The sequence below is a fragment of the Acinonyx jubatus genome, chromosome D4, assembly GCF_027475565.1.
Source record: "Acinonyx jubatus isolate Ajub_Pintada_27869175 chromosome D4, VMU_Ajub_asm_v1.0, whole genome shotgun sequence".
NCBI lineage: Eukaryota > Metazoa > Chordata > Mammalia > Carnivora > Felidae > Acinonyx > Acinonyx jubatus.
In genome coordinates this window covers 62,509,354-62,534,584 of record NC_069391.1, presented here as the reverse complement: position 1 = coordinate 62,534,584, position 25,231 = coordinate 62,509,354, and the positions used below count along the sequence as shown (strand labels likewise).

At 34.7% G+C, this 25,231-nt stretch overlaps 2 protein-coding genes across 2 annotated transcripts in view; one reads left to right on the top strand and one right to left on the bottom strand.

Annotated features, from left to right (window-relative positions):
- Positions 1 to 4,612: 4,612 nt before the first annotated feature.
- Positions 4,613 to 25,231, bottom strand: part of LOC106971489 (zinc finger protein 782) — a 75,316-nt gene continuing 54,697 nt past the window's right edge. Inside the window, exons 4-5 of the mRNA XM_015068307.3 lie at positions 13,487 to 13,582; positions 4,613 to 7,935 (exon numbers count right to left, since the gene is read on the bottom strand). Of these exons, the coding sequence (XP_014923793.1) occupies positions 6,065 to 7,935; positions 13,487 to 13,582 (1,967 nt within the window). The 3' untranslated portion in view covers positions 4,613 to 6,064. The remainder of the gene's footprint in view (positions 7,936 to 13,486; positions 13,583 to 25,231) is intronic.
- Positions 14,813 to 25,231, top strand: part of LOC128312272 (F-box/WD repeat-containing protein 2-like) — a 40,995-nt gene continuing 30,576 nt past the window's right edge. The window contains 1 exon segment of the mRNA XM_053205441.1: positions 14,813 to 14,857. Coding sequence (XP_053061416.1) covers positions 14,813 to 14,857 — 45 coding nt within the window.

Below are 25,231 nucleotides of genomic sequence, written 5' to 3'. Positions count from 1 at the left end.
TTAAAAACTGAGAACAAACTGAGGGTTGATGGGGGTGGGAGGGAGGAGAGGGTAGGTGATGGGCATTGAAGAGGGCATCTTTTGGGATGAGCACTGGGTGTTGTATGGAAACTAATTTGACAATAAATTTCATATAAAATAAAATAAAATAAAATAAAATAAAATAAAATAAAATAAAATAAATAAAATAAAATAAGAGTCTGAGAAACAGAAAGAAAACATATGTAAGAAAAGTGACCAGAGCCTAAGGGACCCGTGGGACACCATGAAGTGTACCAACATACACAATGTGGGAGTCTGAGAAGGAAAAGAGAAAGAGAAAGGGGCAGAAACATTAGAGAAATAATAACTTAAAATTTCCCAAGTTTGATGAAAAAACGTGAACATAAACATACCAAAAGCTCAACAAACCCCAATCAGGATAAAGTCAAAGACTCACGCTGAGGCAAATTATAATCACACTTTTGAAAGCCAAAGAGAGAATCTTGAAAGCAGCGAGAGAAGCGAACCATCCTATACAAGGAGTCCCAATAAGAAAGTAAGCAGATTTCTCATCAGAAACTTTGGATGCCAGGAGTTGATATATTCAAAATGCTGCAGGAAAAAAGAAAACTGCCAGTCAAGAATCCTGTATCTGTGAAAATCATCATTCAATGAGGCAGAAAATAAGGCATTTCCAGATAAACCAAATAATAAAAGTTTATAACAACTATACGTCCCTGCAAGAAATGCTAAAGGAAGTCCTTCAGGTGTAAATGAGACCAGATAGTAACTGAAAGTCATATAAAGAATAGAGACTTCTAGTAAAGATAAATATATAGAAAAGTATAAAAAGTAGTATTATAATTTTGGTTGATAGCTCTACTTTTTGTTTTCTACATGATTTGAGACTAATGCATAAAAAAACCCTTATTAATGGTTTTGGAGACACAACATATGATGTAATTTTGTGACATCAATAACTGAAAGGGGTTAGGGATCTCCATCCCTCCATCCCTGTATAGAGGCAAGAGCTTTTGTAAATTACTGAAGTTAAGCTGATATAGAGTGCAATAACACTAGGAAGTTAAATGTAATCCCCATGGTAACCACAAAGAAATAGCTCTTGAATATGCACAATAGGAAATGAGAAGGTAATTTAAATGTTTCACTAAAAAAAAAGTCTACAAAACAAAAAAGATGAATGTGGAAAATGAGGGACAAAAAACCCAATAAGCCATATAGACAACATACAGCAAAATGAATAGAAGTACAATAGAAGTTAATTCCTCTTTTTCAGTAATTAAATGTAAATGGAGTACACTCTCCAATTGTGAGAGACTGGCAGAATGGATTAAAACAAAACAAAACAAAACCTTGATCTAACTCTACGCTATTTACATGAGACTTTAGATCCAAAGACACAAATTAGTTGACAGTGAAAGGATAGAAAAGATATTCTATGCAAACAGTAACCAAAAGAGAGCCTGGATACCTATAATATCAGACAATATAGACTTTAAATAAAAAAAAGTTTGGCACAAAATACATTATACATTAATAAAAGGTGCAATAGAGCAAGAAGATCTAAGAATTGCAAACAATTACACACATAATAACAGATCAAACTATAAGAAGCAAAAATAGGCAGAATTGAGGGAGAAACATATTTCTACAATAACAGGGAGATTTCAATATCTCACTGTCAATAATGGATAGTACAACCAGACAGAAGATAAATAAGGAAATAGAGGATCTATATAACAAAATAAACCAACCAGATCTAACAAACATTTATAGAACAAGATAAACCAACTAGCTCTAACACTTATAGAACACAATACTAAACAAAATACACATTTGTATCAAGTGCACATGGAGTATTCTTCAGGAGAGACCAAATGTTAGGATAAAAATGAAGTCTCAATAGATTTAAAAAGAAAGGTATTATACAAAGGCTCTTCTATGACCATAGCAGGACGAAGTCAGAAATCAGTAACAGAAGGAAAATTGGAAAACTCAAATTTGTGGAAATTAAACAGCATTCTCTTAAACAAACAACAGATCACAAAAGAAATCACAAGGGAAATTAGAAAATACTTAGAAACAATGAAAAGGAAAAGACAATACACCAAAATCAAGGGATACAATAAAAACAGTACTAGGAGGTGCAGTACTAGGAGGGGGTGTGTGGTGGTGGTGGTGGTGGAATTCACAGCCAAATACTATAAAAACATTGGAAAAATATGGCAAAGAGCAGGCTATGCCACACTTATTTTGAAAAATTATATGCATTTCCCCACCAAAACATAGCATATAAAAACATATTACTAGTGTGGTTGACTGTTAGAAGTATCACTCAAGCACTCCTTGGTTTGGTAAATCTGTCATTGACACAGATTAACTCAGAAAATGCTTCAAAATGGATTGTAGGTAATTACTATCATTATGCACCTTTCACAAATGAGGAAAGTGAAGAACATAAAGGAGAACTGATTTGCCTAAGGTCACAAAGACAAACAGGGAGGGGAAAGGGGGAATAAATACCCAAGTAGTAAAGTCAACAAGCCACTTGGTACTGGGTCTCATAATGTACTGGGGATTTTAAGTTCACTATGATCTTTCAAATCAACTGTACTGATATGTAATTTATGAAATATAAAGTATATTAATTTTTTGCACATTTTGATGAGTTGTGAACATTTATTCAGCTTTGTAAATGCTATCATAATCTAAATATAGAATATTCCATCACACTAAAACATTCCTTTGTTCCTCTACCCAGTGAATCCTCACCCTCCACTCTTGGGAACCAATGATCTGCTTCCTATCACTCTAGATTAGATGTCTTCTCTTGAATTTCATTAATTGAGATCATAGAGTTCTACGTTCTTGTGCTTGGCTTCTTTTCCCAGTCTAATCTCATTGAGATTTATCAATGTTGATACATCCATTAGTAGTTATTTGTATTGCTGAGTGCTATTCCATTGTAAGGTAATATCACTGTTTACACACATTTATCTATTGATGAACATTTTGGTTAATTTGGGGCTATTATGCATAAAAGTTCCATGAATATCTTAATAAAATTCTTTAAAAAAAACTATCAAAAAGTTTTTGGTATAGTTTTTTATGTTTCTTTGGGGGTAAATATCTAGACCTGAAATTGTTGGTTGTAGGTGTAATATTGTTAACTTTATAAGGAACTATCAAAAGAACTGTAATGCTATCGCATTACAATTTTAATTTGCACTTTCTTGATTACTGAAGCTTTGGACATCTTTTCTAGTATTTATTAGCTATCTATATATCTTCTTTTGTGAACTGTCTTCCTGTTCTGCCCATTTTACCTAGGTTGTTTGTATTATTATTGCATTATAAAAATTCTTTTTTATTATTAATATTCTTTACATATCATGGATACAGGTCCTTTGTCAGATATAATTGTCAGATCTATTTGAGACATTTTCTCCTAATCTGTGTTTTTCTCCATTTTCGTAATAAAATCTTGAAAAGCACTTTAAATTTTCATAAACTCCAACTTATCTTTTTTGCTTTGCTGTTTCATACTTTTTGTTACATCTTAAAAATCTGGTCTCAAAGTGAAGTTACTTTTTTCTCTGTTTTCTAACAAATTTTGTACTGTTAGCTATTTTGTTTAGGTCTGTTTCATTTTTTAATAAATATTTAATTATGATGTAAACATCAAGGTACATTTAAAATAGATGAATATCCAGTTATTTTCTCACCATTTTTGATCCTTTCCCCATCAAATTATGCTGGAACATTTATCAAAATCCAGTGACAACTTTCAGTTTTAGCTCAGGTAAGTAGAGAGCAGGAAAGAGCACTGCTCCCATCCATAAAACAAAACAAAAAAAACCCAGCTAGGCAGAATTTAATTTAACAAGTTTTCTTGAAAGCATCAAACATCTGACATTTTAGGACAAAAAACCCCCACAGTCTGGAGAGCTAGGTGCCTGCAGGGAGAAGGAAGCAAGGGCTCAAGCAGTTGCTTAACTGAGCCAGAGAATGCCAAATGCCATACAGAACGACTCTAATAGAAAAGCTAGACAACATCCAAGATCAGATAGGTTATTTCAGCAGAAATATGGAAAGTTTAATAAAATTTAAGTGCTTGAAATAAAAAGCACAGTATCATAAGTAAAGAAGGCCTACAAAGGGCTCCTCAGTATACTTGACACTTCTGAGAAAACAATCAGTGACAATGAAGATGTGTGTGTGTGTGTGTGTGTGTGTGTGTGTGTGTGTGTGTGATTGGTTAAATGTGCTTAAATGTTTTGGTGACCCCGAGATAATACAAAAGTACACAGAAAACGTTGTTTGGCTTCTTTGAAGAGACTGTTAGTAACAATGGCCTTTCCTATATGTACATGTAGTATGGGATTCTCACTTTTCAGATACTTTCTGTAAAAGGTTTATTTGTTATTAATCTCTATGTGGCAAAACGTAGCTGATGTCAGAATAGTTAATGAGCAAGGTACATAATTATACTACAATGATGTAGAGTTCCAGTATACATATTAACTAACACCTGGTAAGTGGTATGCATGTATACAAACCCACACAAAAATTAGAGAACTCAGAAAATAATCACATACATTCAATGCTGTTCAGTTTATGCAATTTATTTCTTATTCTTCTAAAGCTTATTATTCTAGTGAATCTTGTATCAACACTGTTATGTTTCAGTAACTGTCTTAATAATAGATATGAAATAACAGTCTCATAGAACAACGTCTAAGTAAACACCATTACTTACCTTTCTCAAATTGATAGATTTTCCTTGTAACACATTCTGAGAGAGATTAAAGTTTGATGACTTGTTGAAAACTTTCATACATTTACAATTCAATTATCAGATATTTAATGAGAAACCATTTTTTTTTTGGTAAAGGATTTCCTGTGTATATTCAAATGTTGGATTTCTTCCACTGATATTTACCTGACTGATGAAGAGTTGTGGATATAAACTATGGTCATTCAGGATGTTGTCAGGGGTTTCTCCTGTGTCAGGTTTCTGATATACGTTGAGTTCAGATATCCACAGAAATCATATTCATAGGCTTTACTGAGGGTTGGTGAGTATATGTCAGTATTAAGTATACCCAAATCTGTAACTCAGCAGAGAACAAGTTTATTTCCTTGCCGCAAAAAGTCTGTGTACATGGAGGAGAAAACTCTATTCCAGTCACTCTTTTTCTGTTTCCTTCCATCTTGTACTCTCCCATTTTCAGCATATGACCCCCATGGTTTCACTGAGGGCAATCTCCACTCCATTATGATAAGGGACAGGAGAAAACATTGGGAATTTGAGGGATGTTTTCAACGAGGCTTGTCAATGATCCCCATATTCCACTAGCCAGAGATTACTAACATGACCCCATTTGGGTGGCACTAGTTGAGAAATTTAGACTAGGTGTGGCATGAGGGAGAGAGGAAATGGTGGGGTTTTTTTGTTTTTTGTTTTTGTGAACAATTACTAGTCATTATGGCATACGGGGATTACTTCTGTGTAAGTCAAATTGAGGGTTGATTTATAATATAAGGATTCTCACATCCATTGCCTCATTTTTTGTTTTTATTGATTAGATCTCTAGTCTCTATATATTTTCTGTTGTACTAAGAAAGCTGACTTTTGGCTAAAGGTTATCCAACACTTATTACATTCTCAGGTTTCCCACTGAATCATTTCTCTGATGATGAGGAAGTTTTGATTACTGATACAAAGCTTTCACATTTTTATACATTCCCAGAGCTTTTCTGCAGTGTGATTTTTCTGAGGATTGAGTACAGAGTATTTTTCACATTCATTATCTTTACATTTTCTTTGCTGGCTGAGTTCTCTGATCCATAATGAGGACTGCACTCTGGGTGAAAGACTGCCCACAGAAAATATATTCCAAGAATTTCTGTCCTGTTAAGTTCTCTGATGTTTGTGAAGGTTGGTATCTTACAGAGGAACTTGCAAGTGTTGATTGTATTCATAGGGATTCTTTCTCTTTTGTATTGTGAGATTTGATTTCTGGCTCAAAGTTTTTCCATATTCTTAACATTCATATGTTTAACTCCCTGTGTGGGCTTTCTGATGTTCTCTAAGGCTTGATTTCTGGCTGAAAGTTTTCCCACATTTATCACATTTATAGGGTTTTTCCCCTGTGTGAGTTCTCTGATGGACTCTGAGGTTTGACTTCTGGCTGAAAGCTTCTCCACAGTGATTACAATTATAGGGTTTTTCCCCTGTGTGAGTTCTCTGATGTTTTCTTAGGACCGATTTCTCACTGAAAGCTTTTCCACACTCATTACATTCATAGGGTTTCTCCCCTGTGTGAGTTCTCTGATGTCCTCTGAGATTTGATTTCTGCCTGAAAGTTTTTCCACACTCATCACATTTATAGGGTTTCTCCCCAGTGTGAGTTCTGTGATGCACTCTGAGGTTTGATTTCTGGCTGAAAGCTTCCCCACAATGATTACATTTGTAGGGTTTCTCCCCTGTGTGAATTCTATGATGTCCTCTGAGTTGTGATTTTTGACCAAAAGCTTTCCCACATTGATTGCATTTATAGGGCTTCTCTCCTGTGTGAGTTCTGTGATGTTTTCTTAGACCTGACTTCAGTTTGAAAGCCTTCCCACATTCATCGCATTTATAAGGTCTTTCCCCTGTGTGAGTTCTCCGATGATTCCTTAGGCCTGACATGTGGCTGAAAGATTTTCCACATTCATTACATTCAAAAGGTTTCTCCCCTGTGTGAGTTCTCTGATGTACTATGAGGATTGACTTATAGTTGAAAGATTTCCCACATTCATTACATTCATAAGGTTTCTCCCCTGTGTGAGTTCTCTGATGTATTCTTAGGCCTGACTTTGCACTGAAAGCCTTCTCACAACCATCACATTTATATGGTTTCTCTCCTGTGTGAGTTCTCTGATGTTTTCTTAGGCGTGACTTCTCACTGAAAGCTTTCCCACATGTGTGACATTCATAGGGTTTCTCCCCTGTGTGACTTGCTAGAGACTGAATCAAAAATGAATTCATAGAGCAGGATTTTCCACATTCATTACATTCATATGGTTTCTCTGTTATGGGAGTTCTCTGATGTATGTTGAAAGCTGACTGACAAACTAATGTCTCTGTACATGTGTCATAATCAGATCTGTCTGTTGTGTGAGTTCTCTGATGCACTGGGAGGGCTGAATTATGGTTGAAATTCTTTCCATATTCAAAGGGTTTCACTCCTATGTGAATTTTCTGATGTTCTCTAATTTGTGATTTTTGGTTGAAAGATTTCCCTTCTGTGTCAGTTTTCTGAGTGACCCTACTGAAATTATTTCTGTTTTCAGTACATTCATATTCATTAAGCTCATAATGACTCTTCTCCTCTGGATTATTGCTATGAGAGACCATAAAAGTTGACTTATCACATTGTTTTCCCCCAAATTTATTAAATTTATAAGATTTCACTTTTGGGTGGGTACTCTTAGATGTAATGAGGACAGTCTTTTCAAGGAAAGCTTTTCCACATTCATTGTATTCAGAAGCTTGCTGCAAAGTCTGAATTGTCTGATACTGAGTAACCTTCTCTTTATGACTAAAGGCTTTCACGTTTTTACTACAAACAAAAGACTTCTCTCCAGTATTAGTTCTTCCCTCTTTAATACTGAGGAGCCATTTCTCACATACATTAAGCTCATGAACCTTCTTTCTTGAATACTGACAATGTGGAGCCACTGAGCTGAGATGTAGGTAAGCAGGTCCTGTACTGTCAAATTTATAGGGCATTGTTCTTGGAGTTAAATTGTTTATGTCCAGATTACATGGTTTTCCTGAAAACTCTTCCTCTGTAGTCAATGATCTGTTGGTGAATAAAACTTGCCACAAATATTTGCCTTGGTTTTCTAGGCTCTTCTCTGAGAGTTGATTAGGTTGGTATTCTTCTAAAAAATGAGAAAATTAAAAATACTTTATGATATTTAACACACTTATGGAATGGGACATAAAGATACATGCCCTATTATGTATTTGACTCCTTGGTTTCTGGCTAAGTTTTGCAATAATACAGTAATTCCAAGTACATATTCTCTCTTTTTTGTAGTAGAAAAAGAGAAGTAATTAGAAATAAATAAGAAGAAGATATAAAGGAAAGGAAAAACTGAGAATGGAGAATATATTCAAGAGAGATGGATCTTAGAAACAGAAAAGAACAGAAAAAAACAGAGAATGGGATGAATTTAGCAAAGATTATGGCATTAAATAGATTAAAGGCCTTCAGTGGATTTATCTGACATAGAATATGCATTAGGAAAAAATACCAGAGTCTAGGTTCTTCGTGAAATACAGATTGCAATGGGAGCATAATCATTAGTCTATATGATTCCAGTTGGAGCTCCATTTTTTCCAGTCTATACAACAACACTAAAATTAACTTATAATGGCACCAAATTCCTCATGGTGAAAAAAATAATTCTACTTGTCATGCTTTTATTCTCTCTGTATATCATTCAGAAACAAGTGTATCAGTAGAAGTATGAAAAGAAAAAATGATGGGAGTTAAGTAATTTTCCATCTATATTGGGAATCACTGCTCTATCCTGGTTCTCATACCTTGGTATATCAGAGTTGTTCAATACTGACTATCTCTTGGTCATCAAACTTTAACTTTTCTCTTTTCAATGTGTTTGCTCATAATTTCCCCCAAAATACCTTGCTTGCTCAATCCTTGATTCTGTTTTTCAGCATATCTAGGTTTTTTTTTTTTTTTTTTTGACCACAAGAACTTAAAGGATCATGTTCCAAACTGGCCCTAAAAACAAGTATCTTTTGTATTTATTTACCATATGTTTCCTGTGCATATTTAACATTTATTTTCCTGCTTCTACCCACACTTCTAGCAAAAATGTCAGGCCTATTGTAAAAATATGTGAAAGCCTTGAAAACAGTGCCCTAGGGACCAAGAGATGAAAGATTTAAGTGATTTAGGGAAAGAAAGTTTCACATTAACTGCATGAACATTATGTGTTCTGGCTATCATTCTACCAGTTCACAGTATCTTCTGCTCTAATCTTGATAAGATATCAGTCCCCATTACTTGGTTCATTTCCATATAATTTTATATTTATAAGTTTCCGTAAATTACCCTCCATTCTAGCCTTAGGACTATATAGAATCTAGATGTCCTCCAGGCACAGCAAAGCTATCTTCCCCAAACTTAACAACAACAACATCAACAAAAAGGCTTCTAATATCTTCTCACAAATTTAAGCAACATTTATTTTAAAATCTGACAGAAGTATCATTCTGCCTATATCATTCATTTTAACAAGGGATATAGAGAGCACCCATCGTGACCCATGATTTTTAAAGCAAACTACCGTAACTGAAATCAGGAGGCATCTTAAAATTGATGGCAAGTCCATAGTTAAATCAGCAGCATTTTCTTTTTCTTGGATGTACTTATAATACTGGTTCATTTTTTAATTAACAGCACCTTATATGATATGAAATATATTTTATGTAGTTTTGCTCACTTTTCCAAAATGAAACCCTCACTGTGATATTCTTTGGATCCTTCTCTGATGTAAAGTCAGTGGTCCATAAAAAGCAGTGTGCCTCAGAATTACCTAGAGAATTACCTAGAGAGCTCTGCACATATAAGGGCTCAGATCAATTGCTGACCTACAACTGAGAATTCAAAAGTCCCAGAAATTTTACTTGGGCATTGCATTTATGAATGTCTTCTGTATGAATAAATATGAAATAGTTATCTCCACCTGGGTTTGGAATCAATCCACAATGTTATTAAAAAATATTTATCATGTGTGTGTGTGTGTGTGTGTGTGTGTGTGTGTGTGTGTGTGTATATATATATATATATATATATATATATATATATACATACACATACCAGAGTAAGGAAAAATAAAACAGACCATCCTTTTGGGGACGAGGGGATCTCATTTGATAACCATATGCTATCTGGCACAGATATCTCATTATCTTTGACACATCCATCAAATGGGTTAGAAGTTTACAAAAGTAAGAGATAAAGTATAGGCTAAAGTATTCCAAGGTTATTTTACAGAAATAGGAATCTGTTCCAAATTTTATGAGTAATGTGCTTTCTTTCCTTTTTCTGGCCGAGGTTAGCTACATTATTTATTTTTATTCCAAAACTACCTTTTGCTTTATAATTTATACCATTATAGTTTTTATTATATCTTTTGCTTTACTTAAGATTTCTTTTACAACTCTCTCACTTGTTAAAATAAGTACACTTGACCCTTGAACAACACAGGGCTTAGGGGTGTTGACTCCCACTTGCAGTTGAAAATCTGTGTATAATTTCTGACTCCCCAAAAACTTTCCTAATAGTCCTATTGGACAGAAGCCTTACCAATAAGATAAACAGTTGATTAACACATATTTTGTAAGTTACATGTATTATATACTGTATTCTTATAATAAAGTAAGCTAGAGAAAAGAAAATGTTATTAAGAAAAAATATATCTATAGTATTGTACTGTATGTATTGAAAAAACAAATACATGTATAAGGAGATCAATGAAGTTCAAACCTGTGTTGTTCAAGGTCAACTGTATACGAGACTAAAAATTCTGCACTACTTTATCTACAGTCCAAAGTTTGTAATTAAAACATGTTTTTCATTAAAAAATTTTCTGGATATTGTATAATTTTGATTTACCTTTTGGTAAAATAGGTTTTAAGTTTATTAATTTATTTTTGAGAGAGGGAGCATGAGGGAATACAGGGAAGGGGCAGAGACAGAAGGAGAGAGAAAGAATCCCAAGCAGGCTCTGCACTCAACAGTGCAGGGCTAGAACTCGTGAAGTGTGAGATCATGACCTAAGCAGAAATCAAGAGTCAGGTGCTTAACTGACTGAGCCACCTAGGTGCCCCGATAAAATAGGTTTTTAAGATATATATTCATCACTGATTTTAAGATAGAGGAATTTTAACTTTTCTCATATTGTTTGCAATTTACAGTGTTACTAAACAATAGTATCTCTACCTTGTGGAATTTATTGATGTTTGTCTAAAATGCTTGTACATTTTCTCAATATTCCAAAGTCATTTAAAAGCAGGTTTATTTTTTGTTTTCAGAATAGAGTTTAGAAAGACACTTAATAGACTCATTTTATAAAGTATGCTATTTATACTTTCTAGATCAGAGGTTGGCAAACTTTCTCTGTAAAAGGCCAGAGAATAAATGTGTCAGGCTTTGCTGGTCATGTAGTCTCTGTTGCAATTATAGTTGACTCTTGAACAACATGGGGTTTAGGGGCACCAACTTCCACCCCCACCCCACGACGTAGTTGAAAATCTGCATTACAATTTTTGACTCACCAAAAACTTAACTATTAATAGCCTGCTGTTGACCAGAAGCCATACCAATAACATAAAGTCAATTAACACGTTTTGTATGTCACATTATTATACCCTGTATTCTTTTTTATATACTGTATTCATACAATGAAGTTAGCTACAGAAAAGAAAATATTAAGAAAATCATAAGAAAGGGCAAATACATTTATAGTGCTGTACTGTATTTATTGAACAAAAAATCCACATAGAAGAAAACCTGTGCAGTTCAAACCCATGTTACTCAACTCTGCAGTGTGAATACATAAACAAATGGATATGGCTGTGTTGTAATAAATGTTTCTTTACCAAAAAAAGCTGCAGGCAGGATATGACCTAGGGATAGTTTCCTGAGCACTATTCTAGACTCCACTGGGTCTGGTATGAAATCAGAGCGGCATATTAAAGTCTACTGCATCTAATGTACACCTACTTCTCCTTATAACTCTTGCTGTTTCTTGTTTTGAATCTTGATAATCTATTTGGTGCACCAATATTCAAAACTTTCACATATCCTTTAAATGTGATCTTTTTTAGCTTTATCAAACTGTCCTTTTTCTTCTCTGTTTTTGACATGATCTTATTTTACATTTTGGGCTTAACAATTCATGACTATATTTCAAACTTTGTATGTTACTTTTTAGGCATATCTCTGATACAATCTGGTGGCATGTTATCTTAATAGGTGAATTTAATTCATTCACACATTAGTTGATATGGCAGATAGATTTACCTTACTGTATATTAGATAGTATATTTGCATAGCTTTTGTGCAGAACACTTAACACAGCAGGCCTGAGATTATTACCTTAGAAGGTGTGCTTGCAAGATTAATCCTTGGCTGGCATCTGGGAATTTAGATTTTGAAATGGTTCCCAAGAACCTAGTCGCTAATGAACTTTCCAGGTAGACAACATTTCACATGTGTTGCCACATTCATTGCTGGGGCGATGGAAGCTTGCACCTGTTTCCTCTGGACTTTGTCCATTTTCTCTTTGTTAATTTTGCTTTGTACCAATCATTTCACTTTATAAATCTTAGCTATGAGTATGACTATAGGCTGAGTAAGAGAATCAGTGAATGTAGTGGTTGTCCTGGGGACCTTTTTTTTTTTTTTTAATTGAAGTATAGTTGACACACAATTTATCGGGGACTCTTTATACAGCTTTATAAGAAACTTTTCTATCTTTGCTCAAACACGTTTAACTTCTAATAATTAGGAAGGATGCAGTTTGCTCCAGGAATTATCCTTTCCAATTACATTATGTAATTCCTTAATCATCTATTTATTTAGATGGCTTCTAGTAATTAATTATTATGTAATGATAAAATTATGGTTCCTGGGGTGCCTAGATGGCTTGGTTGGTTAAGCATCTGACTTTGGCTCAGGTCATGATCTCACAGTTCATGTCGGCCTGACAGCTTAGAACCTGGAGCCTGGAGCCTGCATCAGATTCTGTGTCTCCCTCCCTCTTTGACTCTCCACTGCTCATTCTCTCTCAAAAATAAATAAACATTAAAAAAATTGAAAGACATCATGGTTCCTGGGGCACCTGGGTGGCTCAGTCGGTTTAGCATCCAACTTCGCCTCAGGTCATGATCTCGTGGTCTTCAGCCCATGGTTTGAGCCCCACATTGTGCTCTGTGCTGACAGCTTAGAGCCTGTAGTCTGCTTCAGATTCTGTGTCTCCCTCTCTCTGCCCCTCCCCCACTCACACTCTGTCTCTTTCTCTCTCTCAAAATAAATAAACATTAAAAAATAATTATCATTCCTTTCTCTTTTCTGATCTGCTGACTCTCAAGTTTAGTTGTTTTATTAACTTTAGTTTCTATCTTTTTTACTGTTAAGTATGCAAAATTCGTTACTTTTCAGCTTCAAATGGGATACTTAGCTCCCATCTTTTAAAGGTAAGAATATAAACATGCTTAATCCATTCCTTGTGTTAGCTGGCCCCTTCCACATTTTATTAGATCTATTATTTTTACAATTTCAAATGTAAAAGCCTGTAAAAAGGACAGTACTGCAAAATGTTTCAAACTGCTCACTTCTAGCTCATCACTTTGTACCTAATTTTCTTGGATGCCTTCTGCCAGTATTCAATAACTCACCTGGGGAGCCTTTTCTTGGAAATTCTTTCTTAAATAACCATGGATCTTCTCCTTGCTCCAATGTGAAGATCAGTTCTGGTTTTGTAAAGCAGTACCCTGTAAAAGGGAAATAATTTAGCACTTGAGTTAGCTGCACAGGTTTCACTGTTTCAGAATGTGAAGGAAGGTGTAGTTTCAAAAGTGGAACATTCAGGGTGTTCATGACAATTTTTGTGAGGGGGGAAGTGATAACAAAAAACATTTTTTAAGGCTCATCAAGGATCTATCTTAAAACCCCGAATCACAAGCCTAAGTGATGTTAAATTCTAAAACAGTTAATGCCTGTGTTTCAAACAAGATTTCAGAAGGACTTCCCAAACTTGCCATAACAGAGTGAAAGGAACTGAGTTACCCCTCCATAGCAGAATTTAAAAAAGCATACAAACTATATAAACTGGTTTTTAGACTTCAGACACCAGGCAGTCTGGTGGGATACTTACAAGAGGAAAACAAAGGAGGTGAGTCCTATGATTATCACACATCAATAAAAATGAACAAACGTTTAAAAAATTTTTAAAGAGGGACTCCTGGGTGGCTCAGTGCGTTAAGCTTCCAACTTCAGCTCACATCATGATCTCATGGTTCATGAGTTTGAGCCACACTGGGCTAGTTGCTGTCAGTGTGGAGCCTGCTTCAGATCCTCTGTCCCCTTCTCTGTCTGCCCCTCCTTCGCTTGTGCTCCCTCTCAAAATTAAAATATAGCATTAAAAATTTTTTTTAAAGAGAAAGGAAGAATTGTATTTGAACCCAAGTTAGGACAACTGCCGATACACAATCTTTACAAGGATGAGAGTGCTCCAGGGAAGGAACATTTGGTGCACGGTTATATATGTTCTTTACATAAAGAGTCACAAATCAAGAGGAAGGACATTCCAGAAAGCTACAGACTTTATCTTATGTTTTTATTATGTGCAAGGTTGTATGACTTTAATCTTATGGGAACCAGGGAGAGTTTTTTGTTTTGTTTTTCTTATCTTTATGTTTGGAATGTTCCTTTTTTTTTTTTTTTTTTTTTTATTTGAAGCAGATGTACGCTTGGGGCAGAAATAGAACCAATGCTTTGAGGTTTTGCCAAGTCATTTTTACCTTGGTAAATGTTAATGCATAGCTTCCCTGGAAGCCCAGGAGCAGGGCCCACAAATATTAAAAGTTGAAAATTTCCCTTATCACACAGCTTACTGCCCAGAAGACTTTACATCCTACATAACAAAAAGATCCAAAAAAAAAAAAAAAAAAGCCTGGCTGACTCAGTAAGTTGAAATGACATAATTAAATTTTTAGGAATCCATGACAACTAGAATTGTTACGGATAAAACAGCAGAAAAGAAAAAGGTATAGTGATATACAGTCTTAGAGATTTGCAGAAGAGTCTCCTAAATTGTGCAAGTATGTAAGAGATACTTAAGGCTGGGGAAAGACCAGTGAATCAGAGTAGGCTGAAAAAATCATCAAAGCATAAACAAATGTAGGAAGTTTCTGCTGCACCAGGCAGGGTAGAAAAATCTCCTACTTCAAGGCCAATTGGGAAGAATACCAGAAAATTGTCTTTTGCTTAAAAGAGGAGCCAATTAGTCCTAAAGTGAGCTCTGAATCTAATGTAACAAAGCTTAAAACAAGCCTTGAAATGATCAAATTAATTCCAAGTAACTTAATTGTACATCAGAAAACGCCTCAAAAGATTTAAAATAATACAGCAAAACTAGAAACTAACAATATAAAGTTCACAACACCCAGCGGCCAATAACAAATTACGAGTTATGAATAGAAGTAAGGATATACAACTTTTATTGAGGAGAAAATCAATCAGTAGCAACAGAGTAAGAAATAACACATGATAAAATAATCAAGGCCATTTAAAACTGCAAATATACACCATATGTTCAAGGAGAGAAAGAAAAACATAAACATGATGAGAACAAAAGAGAACTTACTTGAAAATTTCCAAACTAAAATCCTAAATATAAAAAATATCTGAAATGAGAAAACCAACCAACCAAACAACAAACAAGAAAACACTAAATGGGATTAAGAAGAGAATAGATACTACATAAGGAATGATAAATAACATAATGGATACTTTAAGGCATAGCAAAACAAAAACAAAAACAACCCCCAAAAACCCAAAAAACAACAGCAACAAAAAAACTATGAAAGAAGAAACCCAGTGAATAAAGACCAGAAAATAATAAACAGAATTAGTTATCTGTGACCTGTGTGATGATATCAAGTAGTTTAACACAGGTACAATAAAAATTTCAGAAGAAAAAAAGAAAGATAAAAACATTTGAAGAAATAATGGGCAAATGTTCAAATTTTGATAATGTGTACAAACCCTTAGATCCAAAAAGCTAAATGAATTAAGGAGGAGAAAGATGAAGAAACCCACACCAAGGTACACTATAATCATACTGCTAAAAACTGCTGATAATATCAACAGAAAATCTTTTTTTAAAAATATAATTAACATAGTTTTATATTAGTTTCACGTGTACAATATAATCATTCACCAATTCTATATGTTACTCAGTGCTCAACAAGATAAATTTACTTTGCATCCCCTTTATCAATTTCATCATTCCCCCCACTGACTTCCCCTCTGGCAACTACCAGTTTGTTCTTTGTATTTAAGAGTCTGCTCTTTTTGTTGGGCCTTTTTTGGTTCATTTGTTCATTTGTTTTGTTTCTTAAATTCCAAAAGGAATGAAATCATATGGTATTTGTCTTTCTCTGACTGACTTATTTCACTTAATATTATGCCCTCTAGGTCCATCCATGTTATTGCAAATGGCTAGATCTCATTCCATGAAAAGAAAATCTTAAGTAGACTGGGAAAGGTACAATACATATAGAGGAACAAAAATGAAGATGAATGCCTACTTCTTGTCAGAAATTATATAGCCAGAAAACAATGAAGTGACAATTTTAAAGTACTGAAGGAAAAAAGTCAACCTTTAATTCTATATTTAGCAAATACAACACATTTTCAGTTAAAGCTGAATTTATTACCAACTGACATATATTACAGGAGAAGTTAAAAGAAATGCTCAGACTGAAGAAAATTGCTATCAGGTAGAAATAACCTGGAAACATGATGATATATAAAATATACTTTTCTTATTTTCAGAATGCTTTTTAAAAAAAATGGTAAATTATCTTTTAAAATAACACACTGTAAGGTTTATAATATATGTTATACATATGTATGTATATGTAAAATATACAATGACAATAGCATAAAAAGTAGCAGGTAAAAAATGGAAAACTACAAAATTCTCATAAATGAAGTGAAAAAATTATTTGAAGTAGATTGTGGTAAGTTACCGATGTATGCTGTAAGTGCTAAAGCAACCACATATCCACAGAAGAGAGTCACAGCTAATAAACCACTAATCTAGATGTAATGAATCATTCAAAATATACAATTAATCCAAAAAAGCAGCAAAAGCAGAAAAATGAAAAAAAATTGCAAAAATAGCTAGCAAATAGCCATATGGTACATTTAATGTTAGACATAAATGGTCTAATCATTACAATTAAAGGCAGAGATTAACAGATATGATATAAAAGCCAGACCCAAATATATGATGTATACAAGAAATTCACATTAAAGACACATATAAATTATAAGTAAAAGGAACAAATTAAAAGGAACAAAGTAAAATAAACTATAAGTAAAAGAAACAAAAAAAAAGTACCATGCAAGCATAATAAAAAGAAAGTCTTGTTCACAGAAACTTGGCAGGCAAGAAGGGAGTGGCAGGATATATTCAACATGCTGAATTGGAAAAATATGCATAAGAATTCTTTATCCAGCAGACTGTCATTCAAAATAGAAGGAGAGATAGTTTCCCAGACAAACAAAAACTAAAGGAGTTTATGACCACTAAACCAGCCTTGCAAGAAATTTTAAGGGGGACTCTGAGTGGAGAAAAAAACAAAATATAACAGACCAAAAGCAACAAAGACTAGAAAGGACCAAGAACATCACCAGAAAGACCAACTGTACAGAGAGCACAATGGCACTAAATTCCTATCTTTCAATAATCACTCCAAAGGTAAATGGACTAAATGCTCCAATCAAAAGACATAGGGTATCATAATGGATAAGAAAATAAGACCCATCTATACATTGCCTACAAGAGACTCATTTTAGATATAAAGACACCTGCAGATTGAAAGGGGATGGAGAAGCATCTATCTTGCTCATGGATGTCAAAAGAAAGCCAGAGTAGCCATACTTACATCAGACAAAATAGATATTAAAATAGACTGTAACGAGAGATGAAGAAGGGCATTATATCATAATTAAGGGGTTTATGTACCAAGATCTAACAACTGTAAATATTTATGCCCCCAACTTGAAAGCACCCAAATATATAAATAAATTTGTGGTATTATTATTACAAATGAGTTTATATTTATGGTTAACATAATGAAACTCATTTGTAATAATAATAGCATTCAACACCCCACCTGTAGCAATAGACAGATCATCTAAGCAGAAAATCAATAAGGAAACAATGGCATTGAATGACACACTGGACCAGCCTTAACAGATATATTCAAAATATACCATCCTAAAGCAGCAGGATACACATTCCTCTTGAGTGCACATGGAACATTCTCCAGAATAGATCACATATTGGGTCACAAATCAGCCCTCAACAAGTACAAAAAGAATAATATCACACCATGCATATTTTCAGACCACACCACTATGAAACTTAAAGTCAACAATAAGAAAAAATTTGGAAAGACCACTAATTCTTGGAGATTAAAGAATATCATTAAGGAATGAATGGTTAACAAAGAAATTAAAGAGGAAATTAAAAACTACATGGAAGCCAGTAAAAATGAAAACACAACAATCCAAAACCTCAGGGGTGCAACAAAGGTGGTCATAAGACAGAAATATATACCAATCCAGGCCTTCCTAAAGAAGGAAGAAATGGCTCAAATACACAACCTATCCTTACACCTAAAGGACCTGGAAAAAGAACAGCAAATAAAGCCCCAAAACAGCAGAAGAAGGGAAATAATAAAGATTAGAGCAGAAATCAATGATACTGGGAAAAAAATAAAACAAAACAGTACAATAGGTCAACAAAACTAGGAGCAGATGCTTTGAAAGAATTAACAAAATTGATAACCCCTAACCAGATTTATCAAAAAGAACAAGGAAAGGACCCAAGTAAATAAAATCATGAATGAAAGAGAAGAGATAACAACTAACACCACAGAAAAACAAACAATAAGAGAGTATTATAAGCAATTATATGCCAACAAATTGGGCAATCTGGAAGAAACGGACAAATTCCTAGAAACATACAAACTACCAAAACTGAAACAGGAAGAAATTAAAAATTTGAACAGACCTAGGGTGCCTGGGTGACTCAGTTTGTTGACTGTCTAACGTCAGCTCAGGTCATGATCTCATCATTCATGAGTTCAAGCCACACATCAGGCTTGCTGCAGTCAACCTGTCAACGCAGAGCCCACTTCAGATCCTCTGTCCCCTTCTCTCGCTGCCCGTCCCCTGCTTACGTTCTCTCTCTCAAAAACTAAATAAAAACCATTAAAAAAAAAGAAAATTTGAATAGACCTATAACCATTGAAGAAATTGAATCAGTAATAAAAAATCTCCAAACAAGAGTCCAGGGCCAGATGGCTTTCCAGGGGCATTCTACCAAACATTTATATTTTTTATTTATTTTTAAAAGTTTATTTTTTGAGAGAGAGAGAGAGAGAGAGCGAGCACGTGCACAAGCAGAGGAAGAGGAAGGAGAGGAGGGGGAGGAGGAAGGGGATGAGAAGAGAGAGAGAGAGACAGAGAATCCCAAGCAGGATCTGCACTGTCAGTGACAGCCCAACATGGGGCTCAAACCCACAAACTGAGATCATGACCTGAATCGAAATCAAGAATCCGAGGCTTGACTGACTGAGCAACCCAGGCATCCCTCTACCAAACATTTAAAGAGAGTTAACACCTATTCTTTTGAAGCTGTTAAAAAAAAAAAAAAAAAAAAAGGAAGGAAAACTTCCAGACTCATGAGGCCAGCATCACCTTGATTCCAAAACCAGACAAAAACTCCACTAAGAAGGAGAGTTACAGGTCAATATTCCTGATGAACATGGATGGAAAAGTTCTTAACAAGATATTAGAAAATTGAATCCAACAGTACATGAAAAGAATTATTCACGATGATCAAGTCGGATTTATTCCTGGGCTGCAGTGTTGGTTCAATATCTACAAATCAATCAACATGATATATCACATTAATGAAAGAAAGAATAAGAACCATACAATCCTCTCAACATATCCAGAAAAAGCATCTGATAAAATACAACATCCATTCTTGATAGAAACCCTCAACAACGCAGGGATAGATGGAACATACCTCAATATCATAAAGGTCACATATGAAATACAGCTAATATCTTCCTTAATGGGGAAAAACAGAGAGCCTTTCTTTTTCCTTTCTTTTCTTTCTTTTTTCCCTATACTCAGGAAAAGGACAAAGATGTCCACTCTCACCATTACTATTTAACATAGTATTGGAAGTCTTAGACTCCCTCAGCTAACAATAAGAAATAAAAGGCATCCAAACTGGCAAGGAAAAAGTCAAACTTTCGCTATTTGCAGACAACATGATACTCTATGTAGGAAACCAGAAACACTCTATCAAAAAATTGCAGAACTAATACATGAATTCAGCAAAGTGACAAGATATAAAATCAATGTACAGAAATTGATTGCATTTCTATACACCATTAATGAAGCAGCAGAAAAAGAAATCAAGGAATTGATCCCATTTGCAATTGCACAAAAAACAGACACCTAGGAATAAATCTAACCAAAGAGATAAAAGATCTGTACTCTAAACTATAGAACACTTATGACAGAAACTGAAGGGGACACAAAGAAATGGAAAAGCATTCCATTGGATGGATTGGAAGAACACTGTTAAAATGTCTATACTACCCAAAGCAATCGATACATGTAATGCTATCACTATCAAAATACCACCAGCATTTCTCACAGAACTAGAACAATTCTAAAATCTGTAACAATTCTGGCTTTCAAGCTATATTATAAAGGCATAATCATCAAGACAGTATTGTATTGGCACAAAAACAGACACAGAAAACCCAGAAACGGACCCACAACTATATGGTCAACTAATCTTTAACACAGCAGCAAAGAACATCCAATGGAAAAAAGTCTCTTCAACAAGTGACATTGGGATAACTAGATAGCATCATGCAGAAGCTTGAAACTGGACCACTTCTTTATACCATACACTAAAATAAATTCAAAATGGATTAAAGACCTAAATGTGAGACAGGAAACCATCAAAATCCTACAGGAGAACACAGGCAGCAATCGCTTTGACCTCCATTGGAACAACTTCTTACTAGACATGTCTCTCCAGAGGCAAGGGAAACAAAAGCAAAACTGAACTATTGGGACTTCCTCAAGTTAAAGAGCTTCTGCACAGTGAAGGAAACAATCAACCAGACTAAAAGGCAACCTACAGAATGGGAGAAGATATTTGCACATGACAAATTTGATAAAGGGTTAGTATTCAAAATCTGTAAAGAGCTTATCAAACTCAACACCCAAAGAACAAATAACCCAGTGAAGAAATGGGCAGAAGACATGAATAGACATTTTTCCAAAGAAGACATCCAGATTTTTAACAGACACATGAAAACATGCTCAACATCACTCATCATCAGACAAATACAAATCAAAACCAAGATGAGACACCATGTCACACCTGTCAGAATGGCTAAAATTAACTACATAAGAAACAACAGGTGTTGGTGAGGATGTGGAGAAAAGGCAACCCTCTTGCACTGTTGGTGGGAATGCAAACTCAGAGTGCAGCCACACTGAACAGCAGAGTTTTCTCAAAAAACAGAAAACAGAACTACCCTACAACCCAGCAATTACACTACTAGGTATTTACCCAGGGATACAAAAATACAGATTCAAGAGGGTACATGCACCCCAATGTTTATAGCAGCATTATCAACAATAGCCAAAACATGGAAAGGGCCCAAATGCCCACTGATTGATGATTGGATAAAGAAGATGTGGTATATATACAATGGAGTATTACTCAGCCATCAAAAAAGAAAAAGAAATCTTGCCATTTGCAATGACATGAATGGAGCTAGAGTGCATTATACTAAGTGAAATAAGTTGGAGAATTATGATTTTACTCATGTGAAATTTAAAAAACAAAACAGAACAACATATAGAAGGGGGGGAAAGAGAGGGAAATAAACCATAAGAGACTCTTAATGATAAAGAATTAACTGAGGGTTGATGGAGGAAGGTGGGTAGGTAATAGACTAGCTGGGAAATGGGTATTTGTTTTTATTTATTTTGAAAGAGAGAAAGAGAGCAAGAGAGAGCAAGCATGTGTGTACATAGTGGAGGGAGAGAGACAGAATACCAAGCAGGGTCCATGCTCAGTGCAGAGCCTCCTGTGGGACTCGCTCTCACAACAGTGAGATCATTAACTGAGCCAAAATCAGGGGCTGGACGCTTAACCAACTGAGCTACCCAGGTACCCCTGGGTGATGGGTATTAAGGAGGGCTCTAGTTATGATGAGCACTGGGTGTTGTATGTGATGAATCACTGAATTCTACTCCTGAAACCAATATTGCACTGTATATTAACCATCTAGAATTTAAATAAAAATTGGAAAAACAAAAAAAAAGTGTGATATTTATTTTCCATTTATTTGTGACATTCATTTTCCATGGTCATTGATTCTGTATTTTCATTAATTGTGATTAGAACAGATACTGCATACGATTTCAATCTTTAAAATGTATCAAGACTTGGGGTGCCTGAGTGGCTCAGTCAGTTGTGCATCCAAGTCTTGATTTCAGCTCATGTCATGATCCCAAAGTCATGGGATCGAGCCCTGTGTTGGGCTCCATGCTGAGCATGGAACCTGCTTGAAATTCTCTCCCTCTGATCTTCTCCCCTATTCTTTCTAAAATAAAAATAAAATAAATTGTATTAAGACTTTTTATTTTTGGTCTATTCTGAAGAATGAACTATGTACATATGAGAAATACATAGTGTATTACATTTGACTGGAATCTTCGTTTTTTAATTAAATTATTTTACTTTTTTAAATTTGAGAGTGTGTGCATGTACCAATGGGGGAAGGGAGGGGCAAAGAAAGAGGGAGAGAGCAAATACCAAGCAGGCTCCAGTTTAGTGCAGAGCCTGACATGGGGCTTGATCTCATGGTCATGAGATCATGACCTGAGTCATGACAAGAGTCAGATGCTTAACCAACTGAGCCACCCAGGAGTCCCTTGACTGGAATCTTCTATATGTTTGTACAGTTCAATTGGTTTCTTGTGTTGTTCAAGTCCTGTTTTTCTTTGGTTGCTCAGTCCAATATTGAAAGTGGAGTATTAAAGTGTTTATTACTGTACAACTGTGTATTTCTGCTTTCAATTCTGTTCACGTTTGCTTATATATTTGGGGTCTCTGATGTTTGGTGCATATATGTAACAGCTGTTATGTCTTCTTGGTGAACTGACCCTTTTATCAACATATAATGTTCTTTGTCTCATAACAGTTTCTGACTTAAAGTCTATTTTGTCTCATATTAGTACAGCTTCTACTCTCTTTTGGTTACTATTTGGATAGTATATCTTTTTCCATCTTTCATTTTCAACTTGTGTCTTTAGGTCTAAATTGTCTCCTATAGACAGCACAGTTTTCTCATTTTTAAAAAATTCATTCTCCCAATCTCTTACTTTTTAAATACTTTCATTTAAAGTATTTACTGACAAAGAATGATTTAATTGAGCCATTTTGCTTTTGGCTTCTATAAGTATCATAGCTACTTTGCCTTCATTTTCTCCATTACTGCCACCATAGGTTGATTTTTTGTTTTGGTGCTGATACATTGTGATTCTCTTCTCATTTCTATTTGTGTATATTCTGTAGATATTTTCTTTGTGGTTATCAAAGAGGTTAAATATAACATCAGATTGCAACAATCTAATTTAAATTTATATCAACTTAACTACAGTCACATTAAAAAACCTCTACAGTTCAATCCTACCTTTAGGTTACTGATGTTACAAATTACATCTGTATTTATCATAAATCCAAATAACATAAATTTATAATTATTATGCTTGTGTCTATTAAACTTGGTAAAAGTCAAAAGTAGAGCTATAAACCAAACTTAAGATAATACAGGTTTATATATTTGTCCATATATTTTGTTTACTGGAGATCTTTACATCTTCATATGACTTAAAGTAACTAGCTAGCATCTTTTCAATTCAACGTTAAGTACTCCCTTTAGCATTTCTCATAGGGTAGCTCCAGTAGTAATGAACACCCTCAGATTTTGCTTATCTGGGAATGTCTTAATCTCTTCCTAGTTTTATGGATACAAAACTGTCACTTAACACTTTATTTCTTTTAGCACTTTACATACACCATCCTACTGCCTTTTCTTCTCCAATGCTTCTGGGAAGAAATTAGCTAATACTGTGTTGAAGATTCCTTGTAGTGATGAGTCACTTCTCTCACTGCTTTCAAGATTGTCTTTTCACAGATTATGTGCCTCAGTTTGGGTCTCTTTGGAATTATCCTCCCTGGAGTTCATTGAGGTTGTTGGATTTGTAGATACAGGTCTGTAATAAAATCTAGAAGAGTTTTTGGCCATTATTTCCTTAAATAACTTCCTTTTTCTCATCTCCTTTTGGGATTCCCATTATACATTTGTTACTTCTTCTTTTAATTTTTAAAAAATGTTTATTTCTGAGAGAGAGGGAGAGACAGAGTGCGAGCGGCAGAGGGCAGAGAGAAAGGGAGACACAGAATCTGAAGCAGGCTTTAGATTCCGAGCTGTCAGCACAGAGCCTGATGTGGGGCACGAATTCATGGATTGCAAAATCACGACCTGAGCTGGAGTTGGACGCTTAACTGACTGAGCCACCCAAGTGCCCCAGTTTTTGTTATTTTTCTTTATTGATAGTGTCCCACAAGTCCCTTAGTCTCTGCTCATGTTTTTTTCATTCTTTTTCCTTTGTGCTTCTCAGATTCAGTAATTTCAATTGTCCTATATTCAAGTTCACTAGTTCTTCTTTCTTCCTGCTGATATCTGCTGTTGAAGTTCCCTAGTCAGTTTTTCATTTCAGATATTATACTTTTAAACTGCAGAATTTGTTTGGTTCCTTTTTATTACTTCCATTTCTTTGTTGGTATTCTAATTTTACTCAAATATTGTTTTGCTGATGTCCTTTAGTTCTTTTTCCATGTTTTCACTTAGCTCTTTGGTCATATTTAAGGTAATTATTTTAAAGCATGTGTCTAGTAAGTCTACTATCTCGGCTTCTTCAGACACAGTTTCTGTAGGTGCATTCTGTTCCTTTAAATGAAGTCATTGTTTTCTTGTTTCTTCATATTTTTTTCTTCATTCTTTTTTTTGCTAAAAACTGGGCATTTAATTCTTAATGTGGTAACTCTGTAAATCAGATTCTCCCCCTTTGTCAGGGCTTGCTATTTTTTTAAATTATTGGAGGATAGAACAGTCTGTTTGAGACTTTTCCAAATTATTTTTGTGATGTTAACTGCTTGTAGTACACGATTACTGAAGGCCGTTCCTTTAGTTATACTCAGACTAATATGTTTTTACACAATTTCCTTG